General features: G+C 42.2%; 1 protein-coding gene across 1 annotated transcript; it reads right to left on the minus strand.

The window, feature by feature from the left end:
• Nucleotides 1-251: 251 nt before the first annotated feature.
• Nucleotides 252-5,280, minus strand: LOC109937758 ((E3-independent) E2 ubiquitin-conjugating enzyme UBE2O-like; the record flags this gene model as incomplete). The annotated part of the gene is made up of 4 exons (XM_048593411.1): nucleotides 5,150-5,280; nucleotides 1,902-2,568; nucleotides 693-829; nucleotides 252-455 (listed from the first exon to the last, which is right to left on the minus strand). Coding segments are annotated over exons 2-4 (669 nt in total), but the record flags the coding sequence as incomplete, so codon positions are not given.
• Nucleotides 5,281-18,143: the final 12,863 nt, after the last annotated feature.

Consider the following 18,143-nt stretch of genomic DNA (forward strand, 5'->3'; position numbering starts at 1 on the left):
TCAAAATCTCTTAAAGAATATTACATGTAAAATTTGGTCTGTTTAATTTTATTTTCATTTTGCTTAATAAACTTCAGTTTTACTGTTAAAACCAAATCTGCTCCATTTGAGTCTGGGATCTGACTTGTTTAGTAATAACATCAGCTGGAATCATAATAAAAGAAAGAAAAATATACTAGGACTTTGCATGATTCATTTTCTAAGAATCACATTGCTAACAAACGGCTAGATCCTCATCAAGAGCCACATACCTTTCCAATCCACGTGCCCAGCAGACTCACGCACACTTTGCCATTATCATACAGGTTAGGGTTGAGACGGCCACTGCATTGAGAGATATAACGAAAAAGTGGCGGCACTGCAGGATAAACATTGGGAAGCTGGATATCAAAGAGGAACAACCCATCATCATAGGGAGTGCGTGTTGGGCCTTTGATTAGAGCAGAGAACAGATCCTATGGAAAGAAGAGAAGTTATTGGTCTTGACACCCATCATACAACTCCCAAGTAATAACAACGCATTTAAACAAGTGAGGGGATAAAGCCTCAAGCAGGTTCGCTCTTATCCACATTGCTCCTCACCACATACTTTAATCAATGTTTACATAACCAAGACTGGTATTTAAGCATTATCACGATAGCTATTTCCATGCAATTATGAAAGCTTTGGTGGAAGACTGGCATAGACTTGCCATTCTATCCTCAAATGTTTTCACCATGATGCCATCAGGAAGTGCTGTCGCGAGTAATGCCATCTCTTTCCTCACGGTGTTGAAAAATTTTTTTGAATCTGCTGGTTGAAATTCCATCTTTTTGAATGCATGACTGTCTGTAAATAAAGAGAATGAAATCTGCATAAACAATTTCTGTATCATTCTGAGATTTATAATCAGCATAATGATAAAAACTGGTACTAACTTAAACACAAACTGCCAACATATATTCATTGTAATTGTTTTACTGGAGGCCTTTCAGCCCACATTTTATTATGAACAAAAAGGGAACTGATGAAAGACAAATCAGGTCATGGCTGATCTATGTCAACTCCGTTTTACCAGTGCTCCATACCCTAACCAAAGTCCATCATTCTCAGTCTTGAAAACTCTAATTGCCTCTTTGTATTTGCAGTTTCTGTTGGCAGTACTTTCCAGTTTTCCAAAATTTTTTTGGTAACAAGAATTCATTCCGGAAAATACCCAACAACTTGACTCATACCTTAAGGCTACACCCTCAGCCGACCCTGCTCTGAATGAGCCCAATAATATCTCATTTTGCAACTTATGAGTAAGAATTCTCCTTCCCACCTTGCTATGTCAAGGAAGCAAGGAGAGGGTATCAGCCTGCAAGAACCCAAGATCCATGCCTGAAAATAGCAGCATCCTCTATTTTCTTTACGCGTGTTCATGCGAGGAGTGTGTTTCTGGCTACGCCAGCATTCATTGTCCAACTTCAATTGCTCAGAAGTCAGACACACTGTTGTGGGTGTGTAGTCACAAATAGGACAGACCAGGTAATGATGGCAGATTTCCTTTCCTAAAGGACCTTAGTGAACCAGATTGGTGTTTACAACAGAGGTTACATGCTCACTATTAGACTAGCCTTCTATTCCAGAACTGTATCAACTTTAAATTTCACCATCACATTGGTCGGTTTTGAATCTATGCCCCAGTACATTAACATAGCATTGTGGATTATGAGACCAGTGACTTTTACCACTCTACCATTACCTCCTTAGTCAGCCTGTCTCAGTCACAACAAATACTCCCATGAGAACTATGCATTGTCAAAAGCATTAGTTTTATGCATTGCCTGAAGTTTCTACTTTACAATTTGTCATGCGTTTAGAGAAAGGGAAAACAAATAAAAAGTACAAGTACAACGTTCGTAGAGACTAGTCTTACCAGGCACTGACTCCAGTACAGAGAAGACTTCTCCTTTTGCACTCGTGAAAGTCACACCAGGTTTACTGCTCTGTTGACAAAGTACAGGCGTATCACTGGACCACTCTGATTTAATAGGAGTCTGCATCTCAAGCTTTTCTTCTTTATTTTCAGTTTCCACAACAGCCTCCATCTTCTCTTCCTCCACAATGGCCACATTGTCCAGTGTCTTTTGAAGAGTTTCCTGCAGTTTCTTGATATCATCTCGGAATTTCTTATCTTTAGTTTGCTTTTCTGGCTCTACTGTTGGGGAAGTAGCAGAGCCAGTCATCAGCTGTTCTACTGTCATATTCTTCAGACTTTCCAAAATCTTGATCGCCTCTTTTATCTCATGAAAACTTTTGGGAGAGCCATCCTTTGCAACTTTCTCAAGACTTGTGCCACTTGAAGTTGCTCCAGCAACCTGAGCCGGCTCTGCTTCAGTCTTACTCTCTTCTGATTGTGCTGACACCTCTATTCCAACTTCAAGCGCTTCACTTCCCTTTACAACTTCGTCTTCAGTCACACCATCATCTGTTTCCCAACTATCACTGTCATCTTCCCACTCATCAGATGTTGCTCCAGTAGAAGTCCCATCCAAAGAATCCAGGTCAGATTCTTCAATGTCAGATTCAACATTATACAGGTGCTAGCAAAAAGTAAAGTAAGTCAAACTTAATTTTAAGTTGCTAACATTACATGATATTAGAAAATAAATCGAAAAAGATCATTTGGTTCCATCACCTGGGTTACAACTTAACCATGAGCAACTGAGCATAGGACAAAAGAAAATCAGTCAAATGCATGACTCAGACTGGAGAGCGCGAGCGCAAGACAGTGAGAAAGAAATATGTTTCAATGCACTGAGCACTAGCACCAATGAGGAGGAAACAGGGGACAGTACTGTTAGAGGTGCTCAGGTAAAAGACCAGTGTACTGATGAATAGTGTAACTATGGTTGTAGAGATGGCTTTAAACCAAAGAGTGTGGAGGAGGGTTCATGTGAGCCGAAGATTTGGAAATGGTAAAGAGGAGGAACAAGGATATATTTTTTCTTTTTTTGTTCATGTCAAAAAGATTATTGGGCAGTCAGAGGATTGGGAAGGTTTTAAAAGGCAGAGAGCAGCAGATTAGAGGTGGTGGTGCTGGACGTCTTAAAATGCATGAAGGTGGATAGATCTGATCAGGTGTATCCCAGAACTCTGCAGGAAGCTAGGGAAGTGATTGCTGGGCTCCATGTTAAGATGGTTGTATCATCAATAGGCACAGATGAGGTGCTGGAAGACTGGAGGTTGGTTAACGTGGTGCCACTATTTAGGAAAGGTGGTAAGGAAAAGCCAGGAAACTATAGAGCGGTGAGCCTGACAGTGGTGGGCAAGTTGTCGGAGGGGATGCTGAGGGATAGGATTTACATGTAATTGGAAAGCAAGGACTGATTAGGAATAGCCAACATAGCTTTGTGCGTGTGAAATCGTGTCTCCCTAACTTGAGTTTTTTAAAGAAGTAACAAAGAGGATTGAAGAAGGCAGAGTAGTGGACGTGATCTATATATATGGTCTTCAGTATGGCATTCAATAAGGTTCCTTATGGTAGCCTGGTTAGTAAGGTTATGTCACATGGAATACAGGGAGAACTAGCCATTTAGATTCAGAACTGTCTCGAATGTAGAAGACAGAGGGTAGTGGTGGTGGAGGGTTGTTTTTCAGACTGGAGGCCTCTGACCAGCAGTGTGCCACAAGGGTTGGTGCTGGGTCCAACACTTCATTTATATAAATGATCTAGATTTAAACATAGGAGATATGGTTAGTAAGTTTGCAAGTGACACTAAAATTGGAGGTGTAGTGGACAGCAAAGAAGGTTATCGCTGGGTACAAAAGGACCTTGATCAGATGGGCCAATGAGCCGAGGAATTGCATATGAAGTTTAATTTAAATAAATGTAGATGCTGCATTTCAGAAATTAGAACAGGACTTGTACACTTAACAGTAAAGTCCTGGGGAGTGTTGCTGGACAAACAGACCTTGGAGTGTAGGCTCATAGTTCCTAGAAAGTGGAGCCCCAGGAGATAGGAGGGGAAGCCAGCGTTTGGTATGCTTGCCTTGATTGGTCACAGTGCATGGAGTACAGGAGTTGAGAGATCACGTTGTCACTGAGCAGGACATTGGTATTGTATTGGAAGGGTATTGTGAAACTTGAAAGGATTCAGAAAAGATTTACAAGGATGTTGCCAGAGTTGGAGGGTTTAAGCTAGAGGGAGAGGCTGAATAGGCTGCAGTTATTTTTTCTGGAGCTGAGGCCGAGGGCGTGACCTTATAGAGCTTTATAAAATCATGAGGGGTATGGATAGGGTGAATAATCAAGGTCTTTTCCCTGGGACTGGGGAGTCCAAAGCTGGAAGGCATAGTTTCAGGTGAAAGATTTAAAAGGGACCTAAGGGACAACGTTTTCATTCAGAGGGTGTGGAATGGAATGAGCTGGCAGAGGAAGTGCTGGTACAATTACAAAATTTAAAAGGCATCTGGATGGGTACATGAATAGGAAGGGTTGAGGGGGATTTGGGCCAAATGGGAATAGATTAATTTAGGGTATCTGGTTTGCATGATCAAATTGGACCTAAGGATCTGTGTTGTACATCTCTTTGACTCTTAAGTCCTTGAAGATGAAGGATACAGATTAAAAGACCACAAGCCGGTGATGTGGGAAGTAGGGCTGCTCCTTCGTAGGCTTAACATGCCAAATGATCTTCTGTGAGCTAAGTTTCTATGATTGTTACATTGAGAGTATAAAGCCCAATGTACATCAGATTCAGCTAAAAGTATAACTCTGGTACAGAATTGAACTTGGGCCAATAAACATACTAGATAGAGCAGTTGGCAATGACCAGAAACCTACAAAGATAGGTGAATTAGAGACAAAATCAACAAATTCAAAAGGAAACTAGATGGGCACTTGAAGAAAATAAACTTGAAAAGGTTACAGAGATATAAAGCAAGGGAATGGACTGACTTGATTGCTCTTGAGCACTGGCATGGACTTGTTGGGGTGTATGACCTCAATCTATCCCATTGTAATCCTTATGGAAGTTTAATGTTGTTTTCCCTCAAATACCTAGTTATCAAAAATGTGTCCAACTTATTCTCAAGCAGGCTGAGAATGAGTTAAGTCAGAATGAGTATGGACATTCCTTCCTACCTTGATGACAATCCCATTAGCTCTGGGCAGTTTCTTACCTGAGGCAGTATGCTGGATTTGGAGTTATCAGCCCAGACTACTTCAACCTTCCCACTAATATCGACTCGCGACACCTGACCAACAGAAGGCTCCTAAAAGGAAGAGAGAATTGCTCAGTCCAAACATACAAATTCAGCTTTGCAAATCAAATGCCAGCTAGTCTCCATAAAGATTGTAGTCCACAGAGAATAAGTGGATTGTCCTTTGGCTTCTCAGGATCAACCAAAGCATTGGCACTCTGTTCAACCAATAGTTTGTTTTTATTTATTAGATGAAATACAAGGGACACAACTGTTTAAGGTTTCAAGAGTTCAACTTGTTGATTTTCGGGGCGGGGAGGTTGGTTAGGTAAAGCTTTTGATTTTCGCTGTTAGGATAGTGGTAAATATGGACTGTTGAAACTTGCCTTCCATCATTTGATTTTTAACTGGAGAACTTCCATGGGAGAAAAACTGGTTTAATGAAGGACAAAGACTGACCTACAATGACTTCTGTGATCACCTGGCTAGGGTGGGTCAAGTTCATGAAACCATCAGTAAACAAGAATTAGTCTGAGCCATAATTAACTTCATAACAAGAAGGCACAAAGCTAAGATGTATCTCACCCGATTAATTCACTAAGCACTGATTCAGCTAAGGCAGCTCACCACCACCTTCTCAAGGACAACTAGGGTCGGGCAATAAATGCTGGCCAGCCAACGACACCCTCATCCCACAAATGAATAAAAAAAATTCACATTCAAAGCTTTGCTTCCCGAAATAAATGACACTGGAAAACAGAAAAAGTCATCAATTTAAATACACCTTCTACAGATTCGTGAGTTCACAGCTAATCCGCCTTCACTGCATATGCACAAAACTGGAAAATTTCAACCAGTTACTACCCTATTTAATGCATACATTAAAAATTTATTAATTGGCAGGAACACATACAAGAGAAGCTTCAACTACATTTTTCTCATTTGCAGCATTCAGCCAGATTTTCCACATTAAACTGCAAGGAATTCATCTCAGTGGTTTGAAGTTGGCCTGGCTTCTAGTTAAGTATTCCACGCACGCACCCCACCCCTCTCCCCCCCATTACTGGTATGGGATAGAGCATTGGCAATACTGTCGAATGTCAATGGCAGGTAGTTTTTAATTCTTTCTGCTGCATGTGGTTGTTGTATGGCAGTCTTCTCATGCAGAGTGAAATGCAGCTCAGGTGAGTGTGTGTATGTTGCTGGAAAGGTAGTGCACTATGGGAATTCAGTGCACAGGGGAAACAGGTTTTCTTTTTGTTTATAGTTTGCAAGGTCTTTTTCAAGGTTTATTAGTTTTTAACTCTATCTTCTTTAGGTTCAACTGAACAGAGAAAAGGCAGTTCTAGTTTAACAGCTGCTGCTTCAGGGTCTGTTGATTGGAAAAACAAAATCAAACAGGGACAACACAGGAAAGGTGTGCGTCAATTAGTTCATAATTTTAAAAAAATTTATTGGCTTTGGAAGAAGGGATCAACTGAGAAAGAATAGGAATAAGTGAACTCTGGGATCAATACAATAAAAGAGCACAACAAAGCTAAGTAGGTTAAGGGAAGTACAGTTAGCATGAGAGTTAGTTGATCATGCTTATGAATGTTTTTTTTTAAAAAAAAGAGCATTACTAAGGGGCTTAAAGTAGTCATGGTGCAGAACTCATCAGTGATATGCTCCTGTGCTACGTGGCAAATCTTGGAAGCTTCAGTTGTCCCTGGTGACCACGTGCATAGGAAGTGTCCAGCTGTAGCTACTGGACAATAATGTTTCAGAACTAGAGTTACAGGTAAATTCAATGCAGAGCAACCAAGATGGTCACATGCAAGTGCAGATTGAACAGGCAGAAAGGGCACTGGTGACGACCAGGCAGAATAGACGCAAGCAGTTAGTGCAGGAGGCCCTAGTGGTCATCTCCCCTTCTAATCAATAACATTTTTGATACTGTTCTTGGGAGAAGAATGTGTAGGAGAAAGTGTGGGAGCCAGCTCCATGTACCACGGGTGGGTCAGATTGACTGATTTAGTGTTACATGTAGACCATTTAGGACGGAGAGGAAGAGAAATTTCTTCATCCAAAGAGTGGTGAGCCTGTGGAATTCATTACCACAGAAAGTAGTTGATGCCAAGACATTGAATGTATTTGAAAGGTGACTACATATAGCACTTGGAGCAAATGGGAATCATAGGTTATGGGGAGAAAGCAGGATTAGGCTACTGAGTTGGACAATCCGCTATGATCATGATGAATGGCAGAGCAGGTTCGATGGGTCAAATGGCCTCCTCCTGCTCCTATCTTCTATGTTTCTATGCTCCGAGTACAGTGAAAAGCTTTGTTTATGAGCATACAGGCAGATCATAATAAGCAAGGATGTACAGATCAAAACAACTTGAGAGGTATACTGGTTACATTGCACAGGGCATGCGCTAGGCAAAATCAACGTTAGCAAGATCAGCATTATTTGAGGCTAGACAGTCCATTTATCAGTCTGATAGTGGTCTGCTGCACAAACAGGGGGGAGAAAGAACAGCAAGGCTTTTGAAGTAGGGAACCGGTAAGTTGCCTTCCATGTGCCGGGGATGTCATTGAACAGCTGTGGGGCATTCTGAAAGGGAAGGATAAACAGAGATCGTGGTATACATTGGTACCAATGAAATACATCGATAAAGGGATGAGGTCCTGCAAGTATAATTTAGGAAGTAGATTAAAGAAGGTAGTAATCTCTGGATGATTTCCAATACCACCTGCGAGTGAATCTAGAAATAGGTTAGTCCAGATGAATGTGTGGCCACAGAGAATGATGCAGGATGAAGGGCTTTAGATTTCTGGGACATTGACACCGTCTTTGGGGTAGTGAGACATATAAAAAGGTAGACGGGTTGCACCTGAACCAAATGGGACCAGTATCCTTAAGGCCGGGGGTGGGGTTTGTTTGCGCTGTTTGAGAAGGTTCAAAATAATTGGCAAGGGGATGAGTTCCACAGAGAAGATTCAGCAGGGGAAGATGAACAGGCAAAATTAGAAGAAACAGCAAGCAAATCAAGAAAATATTGACATTATAGGTCAGTTAAGACACAAGGGGCAGGGTTAGATGGTTTTTATTTTAACATGGAGTCTGACGATCCAGACAGATGAGTTGAGGGTACACATTACAACAAAGTAGTATGAAGTCATTGCTATCACAGACGTGGTCAAGGTGTGGTGGTTGGTGGTGGTGTTTGGAAAGGGTAGGAGCAGGAAGTTTGGCAGCTCAATATTCCAGGATATAGGGTCTTCAGGAGAGACGGAGACAGAGGTAAAAGAGTAGGGGGTATCTCAGTATTGATCAGGGAATCCATTACAGCACAAAGGGAGGGATGACATCTTAGAAAGTTTTCAGATTAAGCCATATAACTATATCACATTGCTGGGAGTGTATATAGCCCCCTATCAGACAGAAAGAAACAGAAGAGCAGATATGGAGGCATATTTCAGAAGTACAGAAGTAACAGGGTACTGATATTAGGGGATCTCAACTTCCAAACTGATTGAGGGAGTCATGGTGTAAAAGGTTTAGAGGGAGCAGAATTCTTAAAGTGCATTCAAAACAGCTTTTCAAGCAAGTACTTACAAGGCACAAGGGTCCTGGACTTAACATTAGGTTTGCTTTTAAATTCACTTGTGGAATGTAGGCGTCGCTGACTAGCCAGCATTTTTTTTTTTTTATTGCCTGTCCCTAGTTGCCCTTAAGATGGTGGACAGCTGCCTTCTTGAACCGATGCAGTCCACATAACTGTTGGTTTATCCACAATGTTCTCGGGGAGGGAATTCCATGATCGTGAACCAGACAATGAAGGAATGGCAATTTATCCTCAAGTCAGGAATGGTAAGTGGTTTGGAGGGGAACTTGCAGGGGTGTTGAGCCCATCTATCTGCCGCCGTTGTCCTTCTAGGTGGAAGTGGTCGTGGGTTTGGAAGGTGCTGTCAAGTGAGCCTTGGTGAATTTCTGCAATGCATCTTGTAGATAGTACACACTGCTGCAAGCGAGCATTGGTGGTGGAGGGAGTTGATGCTTGTGGATGTGGTGCTAATCAAGCGGGCTACTTTGGATGGCATCAAGTTTGAGTGCTGTTGGAGCTGCACTCATCCAGGCATGTGGGCATCCAGTTAGGAGGTTGATAGTGGGGATTCAGGGATGGAAACACCATTGAATGTAAAGGAGCAGCAAATCAAATTGTCTCTTACTGGAGATGGTCATTGCCTGGCATTAGTGTGCAAGAATGTGGTGTAGTGAGAATGTTACTTGCCACGGGTCAGCCCAAGCCTGTATATTGTCTAGATCTTGTTGGATTTGAATATGGACTGCTTCAGTATGAAAGGTCGAGTGGTGCTGAACCTTATGATGGAGGGAAGTTCATTGATGATGCAGCTGAAGATGGTTGGGCCTAGACACTACCCCGAGGAGCTGAGATGTCTGATGGCCATCAGCCACAACCATCTTCCTGTATACAAAAAGAACAATACAGCACAGGAATAGGCCCTTCAGCCCTCCAAGCTTGCGCGGAGGGTTTTAGTACGAAAGAGCAAAATGTGCCTTCACTTACAGAATCCATATCCCTCCATTCCCTTGCTATTCAGCTATTCATCCAGGTGTTTCTTAAATGCTGTGGTTGTGTCTGCTCCCACCACCTCCTTTGGCGGCACTTTCCACCCTTTGTGTGAAATACATACTATGTATATCTCAAACTTCCTCCCCCTCCCCCCTCACACCTTGAACCTGTGTTCCCTAGTAACTGACCCCTCCTGGGAAAAAGCCTCATACTTTCCACTCTATCCATGCCATTCACAATCTTATAAAACTTCTATTCAGTCACCCCTCAACCTCCTGCCTTCCACTGAACACAAGCCCAGTCTATCCCAGCTTTTTTTCATACCTAATATCCTGGTAAACCTTTTCTGTACCTTCTCCAAAGCATCCACATCCTTCTGGTAGTGTCTTAAGCAGAACTCCAAGTATAGGCTAACTAAAGGCCATAAGACAGGAGCAGAAATTAGGCTGTTCAGCCTATCGAGTCTGCTCCACCATTCAAGCATGGCTGATCTGTTTCTCAACCCGATTCTCTCGCTTTCTCCCCAGAACCCTTGATCTCCTTGACAATCAAGAACCTCTGTCTCTGTATTAAATATACTCAACGACCTGACCTCCACAGCCTTCTGTGGCAGTGAATTGCATAGATTCACCACTCTCTGGCTGAAGTTTCTCCTTATCCCTGTTCTAAAAAGTCTTCCCTTTACTCTAAAGCTGTGCCCTCAAGTCCTAGTCTCAAAATCAGTACACAGGAAATTCAGCATTGACTCCCCAAAGAGCATCCCACCCACACTCACCCGCCTACCCTATAACCCTGCATTTCCCGTAACTAATCCACTTAGCCTGTACATGCCTGAATACTAACGGACAATGTAGCACAGCCAACTCCCACCCTAATGTGCACATCTTTGGACCGGAGGAAGAAACCAGAGCATCCGGCAGAAACCCACGCAGACACGGGGTGAACATGCAAACTCCACACAGAGATGCCCAAGACTGGAATTGAACCCAAGTCCCTAGTGCGGTGAAGCAGCATTGCTAACCACTGAGCCACCATGCCATCTACAAAAAGTTCTATAAAGCTGCAGCATAACTTGCCTATCTTTACACACAGTGCCCCTTCCAATGAAGGCAAGTATCCCATAAGCTTTTTTAATACCTCATCTACCTGCCCTGCCACCCTCAGCAATAGGTGGTCCTGCACACCCAGATCCCTCTGCATACCAACACTAACGGTTGTGCCATTCACCTTTAATTTCCACTGTACCTGACCTTCCAAAATACATCACCTCACATTTGTCCAGATTAAACTTCATCTGCCATTTTTCTGCTCATGCCTCCAACTGATCTGTATCCTGACAATCCTCCTCACTATCCACAACTCCACCAATTTTTGTATGTCCACATCATTTAGGTAGACCCTGCTCCCTGTTGAACACCACTAGTCACAACCCTCCATTCTGAAAAGCATCCTTCTATCAGGGCGGCACGTTGGCTCAGTGGTTAGCACTGCTGCCTCACAGCACCATGGACGCGGGTTCGATTCCACCCTAGGGCGACTGTCTGTGTGGAGTTTGCACATTCTCCCCGTGTCAGCGTGGGTTTCCTCCGGCTGCTCTGGTTTCCTCCCACAGTCCAAAGATATGCAGGTTAGGTTGATTGGCTGTGCTAAATTGCCCATATTGTTCAGGGACGTGTAAAATAGGTGGGTTCGAGGGGTGTGGGTCTGGGTGGGATGCTCCAAGGGTCGGTGTGGACTTGTTGGGCTGAAGGGTCTGTTTCCACACTGTAGGGATTCTATTCTATTCACCGCTACCCCTGTCTCCTATGACTAAGCCAGTTCTGAATCCATCTTGCCAACTCACCCCTGATACCATGTAATTTCACCTTTTATACCAGTCTGCCATGAGGGACCTTATCAAAGGCTTTACTGAAGTCCATGTAGATAACATCAACCGCTTTTCCCTCAATCATCTTCGTCACTTCATAAATCCATTAGATTCAAGGTTGTTATGGAAAAGATCAAGAATGGGCCCGAAGTCAAAGTTCTCAACCAGGGAAAGGCTGATTTTAATAACAACATCAGATAGGATCTGGCAGTGGACTGGAAGGAGATACCTTCAGGCAAATCTGCCTCAGAATGGGATGCATTCATGAAGGAAATAGAGCATACAAGATCAACACGTCCCAATAAAGAAAATTCCTGTGAACCCTGGATATTGAGGGATGTACAGCAGTGGATTAAGAGAAAAAAGGGAGGTTTATTGCAGATAATGAGAGCTCAATACAGCAGAAGACCTACAGAAGCATAGAAGGTGCAAGATGGAACTTGAAGAGAAGACCAGGAGAGCCAAAGGGGGACATGAAAGGATAATGGCAGGTAAAATAGAGGAAAATCCCAAGTTGTCTTACAAGTACATTGAGGGGTAAAAGGGATAATGGTGGAAAAAGAGTAGGGCCAATTAAGAACTGTAGTGATCATTTGTGCATGGAACCAGAGGATATAGGTAGGCCTCTAAATGAATACTAGTGAACACCAACATAATGTGAGACGGACAATGTGAAAATCGAAACTAAGAAGGGCTGGTGATATAATTAAAGAAATTAGCATAGACTGAGAGAACGTCGAGTGGTCTGTCAGGCTTAAGTAGTAGATAAATATCAGAGCTGGATGAAATATATCCCAGGTTAGACAGGCAAGGGAAGAAATAACAAGGGCCTTTGCAAAAGCTGTTCAATTCCTATCTAGCCATAAGAGGTGCTGGAGGACTGGAGGACAACCAATGTGATACCATTATTCTGGAAGGGAGCAAGAGATAAATTTCAGTTAAAAGAAAGAAAGACTGGGCAAACTGAAGTTGTCTTCCTTGGAGCAAAGGAGATTGAGGAGGGACATGATTCAGATGCATAAAATTATGAAGGGCATGGCCAGGGTGGACAGGAAGAAGCTTTTCTCTTGATAGAGGGATCATGACCAGGGGCATAGATTTAAGGCAGAATGTTGATCTTGCTGTTTGTGCTCCTTCTCTGCTGCCTTAACACAGTATTCCATGCTCTGTTCTATTATCCCTGTGCACTTTGTATGGTATGTACTGTACGCAAAACAAAAAAAAAAAAAAACTTTTCACTATCTGGATACATGTTACAATAATAAATCAACTCAGAAGGTTTAGAGGAGATGTGAGGAAAAACACTGTCACTGGAGGTGATGGGAAACCTGGAACTCACTGTCCATACGGGTGGTAAAGGCAGAAATCCTCAACATTTGAGTAGTATTTAGATGTGCACCTGCGATGTCAAGGCATAAAAAGGTTAGCGGCAAGGGCTAGAAAATGAGATTAGAATAGTTAGTTGGTTGTTTTTGACTAGTGTGGACACAATGGAGTGGAGGAACCCTTTCTGTGCTGTAGATCTCCAAGATTCAATGTGTCTGTTACCTCTGTTCTTCCAGGTGGTAGAGGTTATGGGTTTGAAAAGTGCAAGGTGTAGATAGAACACACTTCTGCCATGTGCACTGGTAGAAATCCAATGATTTATTATATTTGGATTTCCAAAACAGCATGCAAGAAGGATCAACATTAGGCTACTTAATGAGATGGGAGCCCATGATGTTAGAGATAGCATATTAGCCTGGATAGAAAAATGGCTAATGAATAGAGTACAGAGTTGGGATAAACAGGGCATTTTCAAGATGGCAACCTGTAACCAAGTGGAGTGCACAGCAGCCAGTGCTAATTATTTACAACATATTCATGACTTTTGGATGAGCAAAGTAAATGTACTCTAGCCAGGTTTGCGGATGACAAAAATAGGTGAGCAAGTAAGTGGGAAGGTTAACACAGTCCTCAGAGGGATATAAATAGGTTAAGTGAGTGGGTAAAAACTTGGCAGATGGAATGCAATGTGGGAAAGCGAGAGGTTATGCAATTTGGCAGGAAGAACAGAAGCGTATGAATCTGAAAACTTAGCGCACAGATTCAGCAGATAAAGGGAACAAAAATGGAATGTTGGCCCTTATTTTAAACATAGTGGAGTTTATAAAAAGTAGGAAACTCTTGCTAAGATGAAGCAAGGCAGTAGTCACAGTTGGAATACTATGAACAGTTTTAGACCTCTTAAAGGAAAGTTTCAATCTGTTTCCAAGAGATATCCTTGGTAGAGATATAACACTTCTATCTCAACACTAATTTCTTACTGCAAGGATTCTTTCCAATTCTCCTCCTTGGGCTGGTGAGTCCATTTTATGGCTTATTTCCAGTTCTTATGTCCGAAACCCCTTTTCAGTCCTGATAATTTGAAAACTTCAATACAAATTCTGTTGACAAAACTTCACAAACAAACTGTCCTGCCTGGGTGCAAGTGGTTTTCCTGAAAATTTTCATATTCCTGTTATGAGAAACCTTCACTTCTGAATCGAAATCCTGATTTTCCTGAACCAAAATCAAACTAAGCCAGCAGCCTAGTCTGTTTTCTGTCATACACTAGGAAGCAAAAATATATCAATTAACATCACAGGCATGCTGCTAGGCACTGAACTGAATCACCTGCTTTCTCAGAAATTATGTATTGAGATTTCTGTTCCATGTTACTTTTGATCTCTTAAAGTTACCATCACAGAACTGAAACCAAAATCCATCTGCCCCTATTTTAAAAGTCCAAATTCCCAAGTGATAATTAATACACCTTTATCAGAGGATTAAATCTTGGAACTCCTCAACAGCACCTTGGGTTCCCTTTCACGTTATAAACTGCACTAGTTCAAGGAGACAGCTCACCACCATATTCTTAAAGGTCCATTAGGTGTGGGTGATAAACACTGGCTTAGCCAGTGATGCTCACATTCAGTGAATTAATTTTTTTTTTTAAGAAATCACCTGGACCAGCCACACATCTACTGTAACTACAAGAACAGATCAGAGATTGGGCATTTTGTGGAAACTAACTCATTTTGATCTACAAAGTAGAATATAATGGAATACTATCCACACTTTTGGATGAATGCAACAGTCAAGAAATTCAACACCACACAGGGTACAATATGCAGCACGATTGGCATAGCATCCACCTTAAATGACCACTACCACACTGAGGAATAAGAACAGCACAATCTGAGTTCCTCTCCAAATCACATACCATCCTATCACTGCATCAAAATGAAGGGAGGCAACGGCCTAGTGGCATTATCACTGGACTGTTAATCCAGAGATCCAGGTAATATTCTGGGGACCTGGTTCAAATCCTGCCTCGGCAGACATGGAATTTGAATGCAATTAAATCTGGAATTGAGAGTCTAATAATGACCATGAATCCATTGTTGATTGCCAGGAAAAAACCCATCTGTTTCACAGATGTCCTTCAGAGGAGAAAACTGCCATCCTTACCTGCTCTTGCTTACATGATTCCAGACCCACAGCGATGTGGTTGATTCTTAACTGCCCTCTGGGAAATTGGGAAGGACAATAAGTGCTGGCCTAACCATCAACACCCTCATCCCATGAATGATATTTAAAAAAAACAATCCTGGAATTTCCTCTCAAACAGCATTACAGGTGTACCTACACCAGATACACTGTAATGATAGAACTCACCACACCTCTGGAAAGCAACTAAATCTGCAATAAATGCTAGCCTTGTTAGTGGTTGCCACATTCCATGAATGAACCTGCACGAAGTGCAGCTAATTTCAGGTTTGGTTTCACATTTGTCAGAATAAGAGCCAAGAGACAGAAAATAGTTTTTATTCACTCTTGGGAATTTTTGTTGTTAGCTGGCGAGCATTTATTACCTAGAGCAACTAGGGATGGGCAATGTGGTGGTGGTGAACTGCCCTCAGTCACTGCAGTCCACATGCTATGGGTTGATCCACAATGTCGTCGGTGGGGGGGGGGCGCGTGGAATTCCAGGATTTTGACCCAGTGACAATGAAGGAATGGAGATATATTTCTAAATCAGGATATTGAGCAACTTGAAGGGGAACTTGCAAGTGGTGGTGTTCCCATGTATTTTCTGCCATTGTCCTGTCAGATGGAAGTGGTTATAGGTTTGGAAGGCGCTGTCTGAGGAGCCTTAGTGAATTTCTGCAATGCATCTTGTAAATGGTACTCACTGCTGCTAGTGAGCATCAGTGGTGGAGGGAGTGGATATGGTGCTATTCAAGTGGGCTGCTTTATCCTGGATGGAGTCAAGCTTTGAATGTTGTTGGAGCTGCACTCAGACAAGTGAGGAGTATTCCATCACACTTCAGACTTGTGCCTTGTAGGTGGAGGACAGGTTTTGGGGAGTCAGAAAGTGAAGCTGCTTGCTGCAATATTCCCAGCCTCTGACTTGCTCTTGTAGCCATTGTAATTATATGGAAAGTCCAGTTTCAGTTTCTGGTCAATGGTAACCTCAGAATGTTGATGGTAGGGGATTCAGTGATGGTTAATGTCGTTAAATATCAAGGGACAGTAGTTAGATCATCTCTTATTGGGGATGGTCATTTCCTGGCTTTTGTGACATGAGGGGTGGCACAGTGACTCAGTAGTTAGCACTACTACCTCACAGCACCAGGGACCCGGGTTCAATTCCAGCCTCGGGGTGACTGTCCGTGTGGAGTTTGCACATTCTCCCCGTGTCTGTGTAGGTTTCTTCTGATGCTCTGGTTTCCTCCCACAGTCCAAAGATGTGCAGATTAGGTGGACTGGCTATGCTAAATTGCCCATAGTGTCTAGGATGGGAAATGCACAGATGGGGTAGAAGGTTGGTTGCTCTATGGAGGGCCGGTGTGGACTCTATGGGCCAAATGGCCTGCTTCCATACTGCAGGGATTCTATTCTATGATTTATGATCAATGAATGCTACTTGCCAATTGTCAGCCTAAGCCTGGATATTGTCCGGATCTTGTTGCATCTGAACATGTTTGGCTTCAGTATCTGAGTAGTTGTGAATGATGCTGAACATTGTGCAATCATTAGCAAACATCCCTACCTCTGACCTTATGATGGAGAAAAGGTAATTGATGAAGCAGCTGAAGATGTTGGGTCTAGGGCACTACCCTGAGGAGAGATTTCTTGGAGCTGAGATGACTGACCTCCCACAATCACAACCATCTTCCTATCTGCCAGATACGACTTGGACCATCAGAGTTTGCCCCCATTCCTGCTGGATTCCAGTATAGCGTAACTACGAATGGTTGCTATTTGGACCAGACTGAACTATTCTACAAGGTTCAGTCTGCTGTCTTTACTTTACAGTAATTATTTAGATTTATGGATATAAGCTCAATTTCACAATTTGTACACATCATGAAATTTGGAAGCTTACGAAATAGTAAGGAAGATGATAAGCTGAAAGAAAACATAGGCTCGTGGAATGAGAAGATGCTTGGCAGAAGAAATCCAATTCAGAAAACAGGTGGTGGTGTTTTGGCAGGAGGAAGGATGAGAAGCACAAGGTAAACTGTACAATTTGAAAAAGGGGTGCAAAACAAATACTTGGGAATGTATTACACACACCTTTGAAGTGGCAGGACTAGTTAACAAAGCAGTTTAATGAGGAGCAGACTACATAAGCTGGGAAATGATCCTAAACCTATTGTTTAAGAAAATGCCTAGATACAGCATAAGATGCATCATTCTGAGCATACGTTAGGAAACAGTTGAAGGCTTGAGTGAAGCACTGAAGAGATTTACTAAAAAACTTTCAGGGTTGAGTTTGAAGAAACTAGAACCACTCTCCTTGAAGTCTAAAAGGAGATTTCGATAGAGACGTTTGAAAAATCATGAAGTACTTACATGGGATAAATAACGACAAACCATTTTGAACGGCTGAAGGGTTAATAGCCAAACAACACAGCTCACATAATACAAGGGGAACGAATAGAACTTCTCATTTAAGATCACAGTTATTCCTTTACATTTACTCCATTTTAGCTCTCAATCTCCATCCTTTGATTCCATTAGAGTCTGAAATGCTATCAGAGTTTTGAAGGTATTCAATTACTGAGCACCCACAGCTTCAAGGGTAGAAAATTCCAAAAAATCAATCAACTCTGAATAAAGAAGAAAGGTAATCAAAACAATTGGTAGAATAACCAGAAGAAAAACCTTATGCAACATGTGGTTAGGATTTGAAATACACTGTCTGATAGGGGCAGAGAATATTGATTATATAACAGCTTTTATTAAAAGGGTAAATACGAAGCAAAACAACAAAAGAGTCAGGAATATGGGTAAAAGGCAAATTCTGATTTAGTTCATGCATGGACATTATGTAGGGTCAACATAACTGGAATCTCAAATATAACAGGAATACTATTCACAGTGATAAAGAGAGTAACAGATGCACAGCGTGGAAACAGATCCTTCAGTCCAACTCGCCCATGCCAACCAGATACCCTAAATTAATCTAGTCCCATTTGCCAGCATTTGGCCCACC

This window comes from Rhincodon typus, unplaced genomic scaffold, assembly GCF_021869965.1.
Source record: "Rhincodon typus isolate 14 unplaced genomic scaffold, sRhiTyp1.1 hic_rhity00002804, whole genome shotgun sequence".
Lineage (NCBI taxonomy): Eukaryota > Metazoa > Chordata > Chondrichthyes > Orectolobiformes > Rhincodontidae > Rhincodon > Rhincodon typus.